Raw genomic sequence first — 16489 nt, 5'->3', positions numbered from 1 at the left:
AGTAACAATTACTGCACATTCTGATATTCTGATTCTTCATCCACTAGAGTTCTGCCCTCCAAATCAAAAGTATACAACAGAGGGCTTCCCTGGTGGTGCAGGGGTTGAGAGTCCGCCTGCCGATGCAGGGGACACGGGTTCGTGCCCTGGTCCGGGAAGATCCCACATGCCGAGGAGCGGCTGGGCCCGTGAGCCATGGCCGCTGAGCCTGCGCATCCGGAGGCTGTGCTCCGCAACGGGAGAGGCCACAACAGTGAGAGGCCCGCGTACCGCAAAAAAAAAAAAAGTATACAACAGAGTAAAATGTGTAATATAAATTTATTCTGTGACATCTTCCTCATTGAAGATATTTTAAAATAGATTAAAATATATCAATATTTTATGAAAAATAAATACCTAGTATAAGAATTTAGATAATACCTGTAATATACATGATTTGACCCTGAGTATCCTCTTTTTTTTTTCATTTCAAACAATATTTTTAAAAAAGTACCATGAAAACGATAAGGATTACTGCATTCTTCATGTATCTGGTGTCTCATAAATTTTAATTCAACTGCCAGTTCTTTTCTCAACTATACACGTTAATGCTATTTGCTTCTCGTTTTGAATGGGGAGAGTATCCATTTTCGGTTTAACAGTGATATTTAGGTCTTCTTTCTCTGCTTCTTCAAGAAAATTCTTCATGCTGAGTTTGAACAGTAATCGAGGGTCTGTTCCAGAAAGTGGTGGGCAATTACAGCTCTCTCTAATTTTGAGTGCCTACAAAGAAAGAATACAACACAGAATATATACACATATATAAATTAATTAAGGTTATTCCAGTAATTCCTAATATGCTCTATGTGAAACAATGAAATATAAGAATACATTCTGTATTTTTACAATAAAAGGTATCTTAACTACAACATATGAAAGAGAACCATATATAAATTCATAGTAAATAGTTATATCTACATGATTTGTTTATATAATAAGATATCTGCAAAAAACAACTGTATTAGCAATGGCTGCCCACTGTCCTATTGGGGATAAATAAGGCTTCTTGGAAGTATCTCTATGATTTGTCAAACTCGAGCCAATCCTGAGAACATTATTAAGATTAGAGAATATCTGAAGACGCAGAGAGATTTTTTTCAAGAGAGAGAAAACAACAGAAAATAGATGTGAACATACTGAAAGAAGATATACATGACTGGGACAGTCTGGGGTGGAAATGATGCTAATAACCTAGAAAAGAAAGCAAATCAAAATCATGACAACTTTTAACTCCAGGAAAAATAAAACGATGCAGGGAAAAGTAAGCACAGTATACGACATGGCTCAGCTGTGATTAGTGTTTACAGTTTTTAAAAACTGCATCTTTATGTAACCAAAATCACAACTTAACCATATTGGGAAGGGGGAGAGCTGGATACATGTGTGTGTATGCACAGGGTGTGACAGTGGTAAGGGAGAACTTAATTCTCATCCTCTGTGGGGGAAAAGAAATAGATAATACCTAAAACCGAAAAGTTAGGAAGTAGCAATATAAGCACGTTATACAGATAAGGTGGGAAGTACCAAAAGAATCATTTAATAGAGTTGCAAATGGTTACCCTTGAAACTGAAGGCAGGATAGGGAGACTGCCGCTTTAAGTACTAGCCTTAGAGAACTATGTGCTTCTTCAAAGCGGGTACACGAATGACTTTAAGACATGAAAACTAAAATAGCAATTTTTTTAAGGGAAAAAAGTCTTAATACCTAAAGGGTTTTAAAAGAAAGATGTTTAAGGGGAAAAGCTAGTTTAGGTTTTTACTCCTTCTAAATGTTTGATAGTGATGCATGTTAAGGGAGGAAAAGCAGGGGAGGGGAGAGTCAGTGCTTGGGGAGTAGGAAAGTTTTAAAAATGTAAGTTCTCACTGATAAAATAATGACTTGGAGCAGTGGGGAGAAGACCTAAAGGACAAGGACCTGAGGGAAGAGGTCGCATGGGTACCTAGAAGAAGAGAATTCCAAGAAGCAGCAGTGAGTGCCAGAGCCTGAGAAGGGAGCATGGCTGGAATGCTGTGGAGGAAGCCAGGGCAGCTGCAGCAGAGGCGGGAAGGAGGCAGGAGCAGACTGCGGGATCTCACAGGCCACGCTGCGGATTTTAGGTTTTCCTGAGTGGGCCTGCTCCTGATATTTGTGGGGTCCATGGCCAGAATGCAAACGGAGGCTCAGATACCATATATTTAAACATCTAAAATGACTACATAAAAAAATGTTCTATTCTACTTTGAGGAACAGACAATCAAAATGACTCTGACGGGGACGTTCCTGGTGGTCCAGTGGTTGAGAATCCACGTTCCAATGCAGGGGACGCGGGTTCAATCCCTGGTTGAGGAACTAAGATCCCACATGCCGCAGGGTCAACTAAGCCCGCGCACCGCAACTACAGAGCCCATGCCCCACCTAGAGAGAAGCCCGCGCACCACAACAAAAGATCCCGTGTGCTGCAACTAAGATGCAATGCAGCCAGAAATAAATAAATAAATTAATTAATTAATATTAAAAAAAAAAGTAGCTGTACCTTTTTAAAAAAAATGACTCGGACAGCCAAGTAGAAAATTAGAATTCTTTAATTTCACATGTAAGGTTGCAGGGAGCCTATCCCAGCTGCTGCCACTGGCCTGCTGTCCACTCCCTTCTCCTCCCACCCCTGGCCTACCTGACACAGTGAGGGACCTTGTGTGCGTGCGTCCAAAGGAAGAGGTCCATGCAGGCCCTAAAAGCGGGCTCCAAAGTGTTTGGGTGAGGAATTCCACTATCCCAAATACCAGAGTGCCATGTGGTGAGGGCACAGGTTCTTAAAACGGACTACTCCCTTAGCTCCCATGGGAGACGGGGGCATGCAACCAGAGGCAAGCCAGAAAAGGGTCTTTTTAAATGGTCGAGGCCAGGGCAAGAGCTTGGCTCTAGGAGACCTTTGACCCTGAATGAGGCTATAAGTTACCAAAATAAACTGAAGAGGAAAAAGCATTAAAGTGAAATTCTTTGGTGATAGGGGCCTTGTCTGAAATTTCTTTGTATCTCACAATACAGTAGATTTAATATGTATTGAGCGTTAAACAAATGTCAGTTAAAGTAAATTGAACTGAAAAAAGGAAGAAAATGTTTCCCAGCTATAGCACTAAGGTAAAAAGAAATTCAGACCCTCAGCTAAATGGTGACCTACTGTCCAAACAAGGATACCTTTGGGAGTGAAAGGAAATGCTATTAAAATAAGATTTACACTGAGACATCAGGCATAAACTGAGACTGTCCTGTCAAAACTGGGACGTACAGTTTACTCTTGCTTTAACTCCTTTACAACCATGTTGACGTTCTTTTCCAAGTGAGAAGCCAACCTGTCACGGCTGCTACATCACATGCCTAAGGCCTTCACTGGTATCAGTAAAGGGCCAGGTGTGGAGTTCAGCAGGTAGTAGCTGGCACAGCTGAATTTAGCAATGAGAGACGCAAAGCAGCAAACGAAGAGAAGAGTGCCATATCCTACAACCTTTTATGTTCAGTAAAAGCTCTTCTCTTTCCCTTAAATTATTTTATTCAGGACTTTCACATTCAACAAATATTTAGAACGTCACACTGAGTAAGGTGCTAGGTACACATTGATCAGAACGAAGTCATGATCCCTGCCCTCATGCAATTTACTTTGCGTTTCCCCACGACTGGGCATTTGAATTGTTTCCATAGTTTTGTTTTATGTGGGTTTTATAAATTACCCCGCTATGAAAACCTTTGTTTAAAAAAAAGATGTTATTTTTCTAACCTCCATTTGGGTTTACTTGAGGGAGACCCCCTAAAATAGAATGATCTAATCAAAGAGTAAGAATAGAGTATAATTTTTGTTATATAGGACCAGACTGCTTTCACCAGAAAGGCTTTACCACCTTATAATGTCATCCGCATACATACATACCTGAGTTATTCATAATCAACAGAACATAAGATTTTATGATTTCTATCTAGATAACCACATAATTTCAAACCTCAGAATCCTTAGAAATCGTCAGTTAAATTTTACAGAGAAGAAATTGAGCCCTAGAGGTTAAATGACTGGTAGGAAACAAAAAACTGCTTAGCGTTTGTTTATTCACTTGTAATTGCCAAAATTGGAAGCAACCAGGATGTCCTTTAGTAGGTTACTGCATACCTGTGATGCGAGCAGACAATGAAATATTATTCAGCACTAATAAGAAATAGTGCTGGCTACTTTTGTGGCTTTTATCAAGTCATAAAAAGACATGGAAGAACCTTAAATGTATGTTTTTAAGTGAAAAAACAAAAGCTAATCTGCAAAGGCTACCTAGTGTATGACCCTAGTTACATACATGACATTCTGGAAAAGGCAAAACTATGGAGACACTAAAAAGATCCATGGTTGTCAGGGGCTAGGGGGAAGACAGGGAGGAAGAGGCAGAGCAGAGAGCATTTTCAGGGCAATGAAACTACTCTATGTGGTACTATAATGATAAACACATGTCATTATACATTTGTCAAAACCCATTGAATGTACAACACTAAGAGTGAAGCCTAATGTAAACTATGGACTTTGGGTCATAATAATGGGGCAATGTAGGTTCAACTAGTGTAACAAATGTAGCACTCTGGTGCAGGATTTGATAGTGGGGGGAGCCTGTTTCCATATGGAAGCAAGAGGTAGATGGGAAATCTCTACCTTCCACTCAAATTTGCTGTGAATCTAAAATTGCTCTTAAAAATAAAGTCTGTTTTTTAAAAAGCTGGCATGGAAGTACTGATAAAAAGGCTTAGAAAAAAGGGATTAGAACACACTTTTGTTGTATTTAATACTTTTGCGTTACATGTACTAATGGGGTTTTTTGTTTTTTGGTTTGTTTTTTTTTTGCACCACGTTATATGTTTCTTGAGTAAATCTTTTACTGAATAAAATGCACTTTGGAGATGTCTGAGCTCCATTTCCTTAATTGCTAGAAAAACTATACATACTTTATAAAGGTTTTCTGTTACTATTTGTTCATCTGTGAACTGTTTTTCTCCTCTACCCGTCAAGCAGAATCCTGTTACAGACCATATATATTTCCATCAAATCTTCACCTGCTTTGCATAGTAAGATTTTATTGCATATGTTGGTAAAACATTCTTTTCTCACTTTCGTTTCCACATTAATTTTATTACATTTTGCCGTGTCAACATCTTTTATTTTTTATAAATTCAAATCTTAGTAAATATGCCTTCATCTCTTTTAAAGTAAGCAATGTTTTCCCACTCTGCAGCTAGAATATGCCTTTCTATTTCCTTTGTTTTCTGTGTTTAACTTCATGCACTGCACATAATAGGTACTTAATAAATGCAGGCTGAATTTTAAACAAACATTTATAGAACACAAGCTATGAATAAATGGTTATGATAAATGTCATAAGAAAAACACTCTTAAGAGTTTACATTCTAAGAGAAAACAGGAACACACTCTCATAATAAGAATATACAGTTCTAAGAATCCCATGTAGGGCTTCCCTGGCAGCGCAGTGGTTGAGAATCTGCTTGTCAATGCAGGGGACATAGGTTCGAGCCCTGGTCTGGGAAGATCCCACATGCTGCAGAGCAACTGGGTCCGTGAGCCACAACTACTGAGCCTGCGCAGCTGGAGCCTGTGCTCTGCAACAAGAGAGGCCACGATAGTGAGAGGCCCGTGCACCGCGATGAAGAGTGGCCCCCGCTTGCTGCAACTAGAGAAAGCCCTCGCACAGAAACGAAGACCCAACACAGCCAAAAATAAACATACAAATAAATTAATTAATTAAAAAAAAAAGAATCCCATGTAAGATCTAGAGTTAAATATGGGATTATGGGGTTAGCCATCCTAAAGATTCCAACTAGGAGTAAAAGGAACTAACATTTACTGTTCATTTTCTATGTACCTTGCACTGTGCCAGGCATTTTACCTGTTATCTAAATTGGTATTATGATATGAACCACTTTTGAAATCTTGGGCTCAGTGTTGAATACTTATCATTAAAGTGTCTTATAAGGGAGGGAGGGAGGGAAGGAGGCAGCACCTTACCCCACAAACATACAAGTACATACATAAAACATCCAGGACTTATTGCTATCCTAATATTACAGATGAAGAAAGCTGAATGTTAGATTAGGTAGCTACCTCAAAGTTAGGTGAGTGGGTCAGATTAAAACCCCAAACTCCTTAGACCACTGCTATTTTTTCACTACTTCCTATAAGCATTCTTTTCCCATCATGGACTATTAATCTGCTGCATGCTAAACTTCTGAGAGAATGTAACTGTTATTCAACTGCATTGCCCAATTTTTCTATTTTTAACAATATTTTATTACTTACCTTTCCTATTATTACCATCATGTAATAATTTAACAAATATTCGCTAAGTATCTCAGAAATGGTCTCAGGCACTACGGATATAGCAGTGAAAAGGGGCCTTACATTCTGGAGGAGGAGACAGATAATAAGTAAACAAGGGAACTTTAGTTAAGTACACAAAGAAATTAAACAGTAAACTGCGTTACAGAATGACTGCATGGAAGAGAGGCTATTGGAGATGGGGGGATCAGGAAAAGCCTCCCTAGGCACATAACATTTGTGTAAAGAGCTGAGGGAAGAATGTTCCAGGCTGAGAAATCGGGCAAGTAGAGGGGTTGTAAGGAGGAAAGAGGCCCCACGTGAAATAGCTGGAATCAAGGAAACCCTGGGGAGAGTGGCACGTGAAGAAGCTGGAGAGGCAGGCAGTGGCCAAATTACATGATTTAAAGGCCAAGTAAGGAGTTTGGATTTTTATTCAAAGTTAAATGAGAAACCACTGAAAGCATGGGAATGACATTAAAAAGAGCATTCTGGCTACTGTATTGAAAATACGTCGTTAGGGATTGAGGTGAAAAGTGGAACAAGAAGATTAAAATAGGAGATGGCTGCAGTTAACCTAGGGAAGAGATGACGGTGACTTTTACTAGGGCAGTAGCAATGCTGATGGAGAAGGGAATACATCCCTAATGCCTTGTGGAGGCTGTCGACAAAATTTTCTAGTTGGCAAGATACAGAGAGGAAGGGAAGAGAGAAATTAAAGATGAGTCCTAGATTTCCTCCTCTGTGTTAATAGCTTCTTTTATTATGCTGCCCATGCATCTGAGGACAGTTTACTTGCTCACTGTAAATCATTATTGTTAAGCAGTACTGTATGGTTGGCTGGTTAATGACACCAGTCCATAAATTCTTTTAAAGGTGTTGTTCTTATCAAATTGTCAAAACAAAATCTTTTTACTCACAAAATGATTAACATTTTGCTCATCAAATAATTAACAATGCCCCTTTCTATATTTTGAAGCTAGAATTAATTATTCACCGAACATTTGTTCTTTGAACTTTTAAAAAAATTCTCCAAAGTTAATCCCCATCAGGGCTAGGTGTCCTTTTCTCTACTTATTTGTTATGACTCTTTGGGTTTCTAATACAGTTGTTTTTATTTATTTGATTTAATTACACCTTACCACTTTCCTCAAAATTTAATTTGAGGAGGTTCATTCTAGTTATAATTTCTACTTCTAGCTGCATCCATTTTGGCAATACTCACAAACACACACACACTCATGCATGCACACACTTTATTTCTGATTTTGACCTGGCCCATTAACTAATATCCAACTAAAAATAACATTTTTCGAAGTATTTTTGGTCCTCCTGTGTGTTAATTATTGTAGCTCCTCTCCTGATCATAGTTACATTTCATTCTTTGTCTAACTAACCAATGATTCTCACTTTGACTAAATTTTCCAAAGAAACAACTATTGTAATTTTGCTTATTTCTGCTTAATTTTATTAATGGTATTTTCCCTATCTGGGACACATTACTCTATTTCTTTTCTCTTCTGTCTTATTAATATAGACATTTAAATCGATAAAATTTCCTTTACAAATCAGTTTGACAGCAACCCATGAAAACATAGCTATATCACTGCTCTTATTTTTTATGGATTTCTCTCTTGCCTTATATACAATTTTATTTTAACTTTCACCCATCTTTTATTTTTTGTTATGCTAATTTTAATGTACTGTGTTCTGACAATTTGAACCATAACATTTTTTATATTACATACACATATTTTTTGTCCAAAAAAGTTGTATGACCAATATTGCTATAAAAGATTTATGCACATTTAAGAAGGAAATATACATCTATTTCCAAGCATTTAGTCTCTAATGTTGGTTAAATCTTATTTTTGTCCTATTCAACTCATTTCTTTGTTAATTCCTTTACATGATCTGTGGTTTTCTAAGAACAGCAGGGTGCAAGCTATAATCACAATCATATATAAACAAACTAAACTATATATTTTATCTAATTCTCGAGAGTCAGTGGATTCTGTAAAGAGCACTACTGCTACTGAGCACTTCACTGACATATTGTTTTCTGTGTTTCATTTATTAAGGGATCTTCCACCTTAAAAAAGAAAAGTTGGTTTGGCTAGATACCTTAGCAAAGTGTATTAGCTCCACTGGTTTCTGTTTGGTTGGTTGGTTTTGTTTCTTTCCCCCTTAAACCCTTACAGTTCTCCAAAGTCTGAAAAGTAAGATCCAAAGTCATTCTTACTATTGTTTTTAAATTTTCTCTTTATACCTTGGCATCTTTAAGAGCCTATCTTTGCAATGACGATTAAACACTTGATAAATTTAACTATATAGGGATGTTCATATCAGGCTTCTCATGCATGATGCTCTGGGATTCTTCTAAAAACCTATCTTTAGAAATGCTATCTAAATCAAAAAATGGATATAGAAACCAAAGTCAAAGAAATAAAGACATGAATGAATCCTTACCACTGTTAATGCAGTTTGGATTTCCTTGTGTCTTCAGTATGCTTCCATTGTTTAGACACTTTTTAGCTTTGGGTGTTTTAATTTGGTTGTGCTATGTTCCTCTATCTCCAAGCATCAGTGAGTCTTTGCTCTGGAGCATCAAATCTTCTCTTTACAACCTCCAATGAAAGTTTTACAAGCTTCTCTGCTGTATTCACAAGTTTAGCAAGTTTTTGAAATGGATGTATCTTACATTTGTAAAGTCATTCTTCTTCTGTCACTTTCCATGTAGTTAAGTCAGCCTTATCATGCCAGCTTCACGTGGGGCTGCTTCTGTAGTTTTCATCACCTAGGCTGTCCTCTCCAATGAAGTAACATTTTTAAATTACACTGAGATTTGAGATTTGGTTTTGTTTTTAAGATTTTTCTACTCTTTGAAGCTTATCTTACTGGGGGAAAATGGGCATTTCAGAGGCTTTGTTTTTTGGTTGTTATTGTTGGATTTAGTTTAGACGAGGGTCTTTGTGGTGGTATTAGTTAAGGACACTCAGACACTACCTAGTCTTTTAAATACAATTACCTATGATCAACTTTCCTTTCTTGCCAACTCTTATGCACTCATCATCATTCTGATTTTTTTAAAAAATCTGTCTTACCTACATCTTTTTTTTTTTTTTTTTTTTTTTGCGGTATGCGGGCCTCTCACTGTTGTGGCCTCTCCCGTTGCGGAGCACAGGCTCCAGATGCGCAGGCTCAGCGGCCATGGCTCACGGGCTCAGCCGCTCCGCGGCATGTGGGATCTTCCCAGAATGGGGCACGAACCCGTGTCCCCTGCATCGGCAGGTGGACTCTCAACCACTGCACCACCAGGGAAGCCCTTACTTACATCTTAAATCTATTCTTGAGTAGGAGAAAAATGTGGCTGCAACATCTTTTATTCCGTTAGAGTTGACTTGGCTGGTCTGAGTTCCTTCTTCACTGTTCTAATTCCTCCTGAAGACACACATTTAGCTAAGCCTTTAGAGACAGAGGAGGATGATATTTCCTTAATCAAAACACTTCTCAGGTTGCTAAAGAACTGGATCTTTTGCAGAGTGCCAAATCACCACTCCACAATCACTTGCTGGTCATAAGGGGGAAAACCACATTTCCAAAGGAGGCGTTAAGGCCATCACCATCCAACGCCCCTGATCAAACGTGACATCACTAAACATGGAGCAGCCAGATTAAGAGAATCCTGATGTGAAGCAATATGAAGCACAGTTGCACAACCTATAAAATATTCTTGCCAAAAACGTAACTTTCACTTATAGGTATACAGAGAAACAAGTTGGTCAAAATCACTAAGAAGCAAGCAGATAAATCTAGAATGTGGGACTAGATCTATTCAACATGTCAACATGTTTAAAAACAAACAAAACAGAGGGAAGGGGCACTGTTCTAAAGTCAGACTTAAGGGACACAGCAACCAGATGCTGTGTATGGATACTGATGGATTATGATTTGAACAAAACAATCAGAAAACTATATTTTGAGACAGAGAAATTTGAATATGCACAGGATACTTAACTGTGTTGAGGAGAATTACTTGATTTTCTTAGCTATGATAATGGTATGATTACGAAAGAAAATGATACTACTTTCTAAACTACATACTGAAGTAATTAGAAGGGAAAGCCCTCATGTCTAGGATTTGCATTAAAATACTTCTGGGGAAAGAAATAAGAGAAGAGGCAGATGAAGCAAGTGTATAAAAAGGTTGCTACTACTGAATGTAAGTGAAAAACGGGGGTTTATTAAATTATTCAAATTATTCTCTATCTTTACATACGTTTTAAAATTTTTATTATCAAAAGGTAAACTAAAAAATTTTTCTTTAGAACAAAACTTTTTCCTCTGTAGCTTCCCTTTTCCCCTGTCATTTTTGCATTTCTATAACTTCATTCTTGATTTTACATCTACGTCTTCAGTTCTAAATGGCTCATGAGAGGTTTAAATGTTTCTTCTGAAAAATGAAAGCAGTCTCTTTACACCCTCTCAATCTCCAACTCCTTCCCTTGATTTCTGAAGGTTAAGCATATACTTTTCAAAAGATCTGAAATTTTAGCATCAATAATCTCAGTGCAAAAACTCACTAGAAACAAATTTAACAGAAAATAATGAGAACAGTAGGTTACCACTTTAAGAGACAGAGAATACAAGGATAATGTCTATGTGGCTACTTAAAAATAACAAGACAAAACTTCTGTTTATTATTAGTCTGACAGGATGATTCGATTTGGTATCAACTTGAAAGGCTACTGGAAGACAACAGGAAATAAAAACAGAGAAAACTGTGAAAGAATTTGAAATGGGCATGAGAAGATCATTTGGTATCCTGTCAAATGCATCCTTTGGTATTATCCCAGCCTTTCATGGCTTTAGAGAGATTTTACCACTCTGTAAGTTGTAGAAAACTTAAAACAATGTAAATGATACTTGTCCACAGAAAAGGAAATGAACTATGTCTGGTGAAATGCAACTGATTATTGCCTTATGAATGCATCAGTTTTGCACCTACTTGTACAGTCATCTGAACTAGTTGTAAGATATTACTGGCTCCCTCATTAATAATAAGTTAAATAAAATCTCAGATGTGGTTCATTTTATATTTGTGTAAGTCATGATTTTACCTTAAAATTTTTTTTTTCTCCTCTAACTCATTTCCTTTCATAAACTGCAACGGAAATTGGAGTCTGACTAATTTTTTAAGTGGTCTAATTAAGTATAAATAACTAAAACTTTGAATAGATATAAAAAATTAAAAATTAAGGCCACCTTGACACGGGTCAATTATCCTCTGGAATGATAAAATAATATGGAAAAGTTTTCAAATAAAATTTTATGATCAACCACTCTTAACATATGAGAATCAGGTATTAAGAAATGGCTGTATTTATTCCCAGTAATAATAGAAATATTTATAAAACAACTGCTGGTACATATCAGGATTCTTCTAGGTACTACATATCAAGTAAAACAGCAATTATTTATGCATAAAAATATAAACTATAATAATTAAGTTCAAAAAAGGAAAAAAGACAGGAAAAAAAATTAAAGCCAAAGAAGCCTCATAATTAGATTAAAAGCTTCCTTTGAAAATGGAAACCAAGACGTTTCAAGGAAAAAAAATCACCTCAAATTTTAAACATATTTTTCTAAAAATATCATTACTTTTCTCCCCTTTCCCTATAAAAGCAAGTTTTTTCTAATAGCCCGTTCATTTCAGCCTCAAGTAGATACACATCACATGCACCATAATATTTTTTTAAGGTTTTAGACAATGTTACTGTCAGGCTTCCTGGCTTTATATGATTCAGAGGCCAATTCAATTACAGTAGCTGCTATGATATTTGCCTTTTCCTCAACACTCTTCTTGTCAGACAAAATGAAATTCTGCAAGGTGAACAGTGTATGTTTGTGTACATTGGCCAACAACGACATTTCACTTCAATGTTAAACACACTCATATTTTCTACTTATGAGATGTATAATATTAATGATTTATGCATTTACTTTGTCCAATTATAAATGTGTAAGAATGATTTACACATGAGTTAAAATCCCCAGCTTCCTGAAAGTTTAAAGAATTTGAAATAAAATGAGATTAAAACGAATGCATTTGTAGTCTGCCACTGATTCTCATGTCTAAATATTAAATGTAGTAACGTTGAAACTCAAGATTTAAAAAACAGTTTACAAATAAAGCTGACATTGCAAGTTCTAAGAACGTTAAAAAATAAATCCTATTCAAAATTATGACTACAATAACATAACCCCAGACAACTAGTAAGTCCAAATTAATTGTTTTTCCTACATATTCTATTATTCTCCATCCCCTTCCCCCTCACCAAGGAAAGGATGGCATAGAGTTGGTGAGAGAAGAAATAATACAAAATTCAGTATAAATGCTTTCAGTTGTAAAATAAATCTTTCAAGTAAATTTCTACCCTGGGTTATCATACAGTTTCTCTTATTCACACCTATTCATATTGTATAATGATACTTACAGAAGGAAAATTAAATAAGGTCTTTTGAGGACAACGTATGGTATATACATATAAATTTAAAATCTGAACATTGTAACTATAATTTCAAAACTGTCATACTATTAAACATCAACAGGTTGATATAACATCTGTTCTTCAGTTTTTCTCCCAAGTTGTTATGGTAACCGAATATGTGGAACATGTGTTTCCTAAATTTAACTGATTATTTCAAGTAAATAAAATTATAACATATCATATTATTAACTACAAATAATATTATTACTATAACCCTATTTTTATCCTTTTTAAATGCTAGTGGATCACAGGATTATATTTAACTAGGCATTTACACATGCTTTATCTCAGAATTCACATTTTTAAAAAAAAAGGGCATTTTTTTTTCTAATTTGGGGGCGTTTTCTTGATTTAGAAACAAAACAATAAAGGAACTAGTCTATTTTCTGAACAATATACTATACTAAAATATTCCAAAATTATATGATTGTACTGCTTTGTAGGAGCCGTAGATCACATTCTTTTCAAATATAATTCAGATCCTGCTACTCCTCTAGTCCTCAGCTCAAAACCCTCCAGTGGTGTTCCATCTCTGACAAAAGCCAGTCTTTTTTTTTTTTGCGGGGCTGTAGAGCCTTGCACCCTCCACCTTCCCTTGCTTACCCCATCCAATTACACTGATTTCCTTGCTGGTCGTCAAATACCAGGCTCACTACTGCCTCAGGGACTTGTACTTACTATTCCCTCTGCCTGCAAGGTTCCTCCTCCTGGGAAGCTACATGGCTCACTCTCTCACTTATTTCAAGTCGTCATTCAAATACCATCTTCCCAGTGAAACCTCCTCTGACCCAACCCCATTTCTTTTTTTCTTTTTTTAACATCTTTATTGGAGTATAATTGCTTTACAATGGTGTGTTAGTTTCTGCTGTATAACAAAGTGAATCAGCTATACATATATCCCCGTATCTCCTCCCTCTGCATCTCCCTCCCACCCTCCCTATCCAACCCCTCCAGGTGGTCACAAACCACCGAGCTGATCTCCCTGTGCTATGCAGCCGCTTCCCACTATCTATCTACTTTACATTTGGTAGTGTATATATGTCCCTGCCACTCTCTCACTTCGTCCCAGCTTACCCTTCCCACTCCCCATGTCCTCAAGTCCATTCTCTACGTCTGCGTTCTTTGTTTTTTTTTCCTGTTTTTTTTAACATCTTTATTGCAGTATAATTGCTCTACAATGGTTTGTTAGTTTCTGCTTTATAACAAAGTGAATCAGTTATATATATATATATATATATATATATATATATACACACATATGTTCCCATATCTCTTCCCTCTTGCGTCTCCCTCCCTCCCACCCTCCCTATCCCACCCCTGTAGGTGATCACAAAGCACCGAGCTGAAAAAAAAAAAAAAAAAGGTCATGAAGAACCTAGGGGTAAGACGGGAATAAAGACACGTCTGCGTTTTTATTCCTGTCCTGCCCCTATGTTCTTCAGAACCCTTTTTTTCTTTTAGATTCCATATATATGTGTTAGCATACGGTATTTGTTTTTCTCTTTCTGACTTATTTCACTCTGTATGACAGACTCTAGGTCCATCCACCTCACTACAAATAACTCAATTTCGTTTCTTTTTATGGCTGAGTAATATTCCACTGCATATATGTACCACATCTTCTTTATCCATTCATCCGTCGATGGACACCTAGGTTGCTTCCATGTCCTAGTTATTGTAAATAGAGCTGCAATGAACATTGTGGTACATGACTCTTTTTGAATTATGGTTTTCTCAGGGTATATGCCCAGTAGTGGGATTGCTGGGTCGTATGGCAGTTCTATTTTTAGTTTTTTAAGGAACCTCCATACTGTTCTCCATAGTGGCTGTATTAATTTACATTCCTACCAACAGTGCAAGAGGATTCACTTTTCTCCACACCCTCTCCAGCATTTGTTTGTAGATTTTTTGATGATGGCCATTCTGACCGGTGTGAGGTGATACCTCATTGTGGTTTTGATTTGCATTTCTCTAATGATTAGTGATGTTGAGCATCCTTTCATGTGTTTGTTGGCAATCTGTGTACCTTTCATGTGTTTGTTGGCAATCTGTGTATCTTCCTTGGAGAAATGTCTGTTTAGGTCTTCTGCCCATTTTTGGATTGGGTTGTTTGTTTTTTGGATATTGAGCTGCATGAACTGCTTGTATATTTTGGAGATTAATCCTTTGTCAGTTGCTTCATTTGCAAATATTTTCTCCCATTCTGAGGGTTGCCTTTTTGTCTTGTTTATGGTTTCCTTTGCTGTGCAAAAGCTTTGAAGTTTCATTAGGTCCCATTTGTTTATTTTTGTTTTTATTTCCATTTCTCTAGGAGGTGGGTCAAAAAGGATCTTGCTGTGATTCATGTCACAGAGTGTTCTGCCTATGTTTTCCTCTAAGAGTTCTATAGTGTCTAGCCTTACATTTAGGTCTTTAATCCATTTTGAGTTTATTCTTGTGTAAGGTGTTAGGGAGTGTCCTAATTTCATTCTTTTACATGTCACTGTCCAGTTTTCCCAGCAGCACTCATTGAAGAGGCTGTCTTTTCTCCATTGTATATTCTTGCTTCCTTTATCAAAGATAAGGTGACCATATGTTCATGGGTTTATCGCTGGGCTTTCTATCCTGTTCCATTGATCTATATTGCTGTTTTTGTGCTAGTATCATACTGTCTTGATCACTGTGGCTCTGTAGTATGGTCTGAAGTCAGGGAGCCTGATTCCTCCAGCTCTGTTTTTCCCAACCCCATTTCAAACAGCTATTCCAGCACCATGATCACCTCTGCTCACACATTACCTATCTTCTATGGAATGTACTGTGTCCTCCCCAAATTCATATGTTGAAGCTCTAATTCCCAATGTGATAGTATTTATAGAGATGGGGCCTTTGGGAGGTAATGTTTAGATGAGGTCATGAAGGTGTGGCCCTCATGATGGAATAGTGCCCTTATAAAAAGAAAAGACACTACTGCAATCACTGTCTCCACCAAGTGGGACATAGGGAGAAGGCAGCTAGCTGTCTGAAAGCCAGGAAGAGAGACCTCACCAGAAACTGAACCGGCCATAACCTTATTATTGGACTTCCAGCCCTCAGAATTGAGAAAAAGTGAATTTCTGTTGCTTAAGCCAGAGCCCTGACCTTGTACTTCTAGCCTTCAAGCCTGTGAAGAAATGAATTTCTGTTGCTTAAGCTACCCAGTCTATGGTATTTTGTGATGGCAGCCCAAGATAATACACTATTCCTCCTCCTTTATTTTCCTCCCTAACACTTATTACTGACTAACATACAATATATTGGTGATTTATTCTGTACAGTACTAGTTTATTCTATTCATTGTCTGTCACCCTTTACTACAGAATAAGCTTCCTTAAGTCAGGGTTTTTTGTCTATTTTGTCACTGAACCTACAATTCCTACAATCTGTCACATAACAAGTAATCAATAAATATTTGTTGAATGCATAAAATACAGATTTAAAACATCTTAAATGTTGATATGGTACGGTAAGAAATAATACACTTCTGTGATGATACTCAAGGAAAACATTAAAAAAATAAAAATATGCAATCTTTAATAAGTTAAATTA

At 36.9% G+C, this 16489-nt stretch overlaps 1 protein-coding gene across 3 annotated transcripts in view; it reads right to left on the bottom strand.

Annotated features, from left to right (window-relative positions):
* Positions 1-299: 299 nt before the first annotated feature.
* The window catches only part of OMA1 (OMA1 zinc metallopeptidase), an 82960-nt gene continuing 66770 nt past the window's right edge, over positions 300-16489 (bottom strand). For all 3 annotated transcript variants that reach the window (XM_060142571.1, XM_060142569.1, XM_060142570.1), the window contains exon 9: positions 300-762. In XM_060142571.1, coding sequence (XP_059998554.1) covers positions 553-762 — 210 coding nt within the window. In that variant the 3' untranslated portion in view covers positions 300-552. The remainder of the gene's footprint in view (positions 763-16489) is intronic.

The sequence above is a fragment of the Lagenorhynchus albirostris genome, chromosome 2, assembly GCF_949774975.1.
Source record: "Lagenorhynchus albirostris chromosome 2, mLagAlb1.1, whole genome shotgun sequence".
Taxonomy (NCBI): Eukaryota; Metazoa; Chordata; class Mammalia; order Artiodactyla; family Delphinidae; genus Lagenorhynchus; species Lagenorhynchus albirostris.
This window is presented reverse-complemented; position numbering and strand designations above follow the sequence as displayed.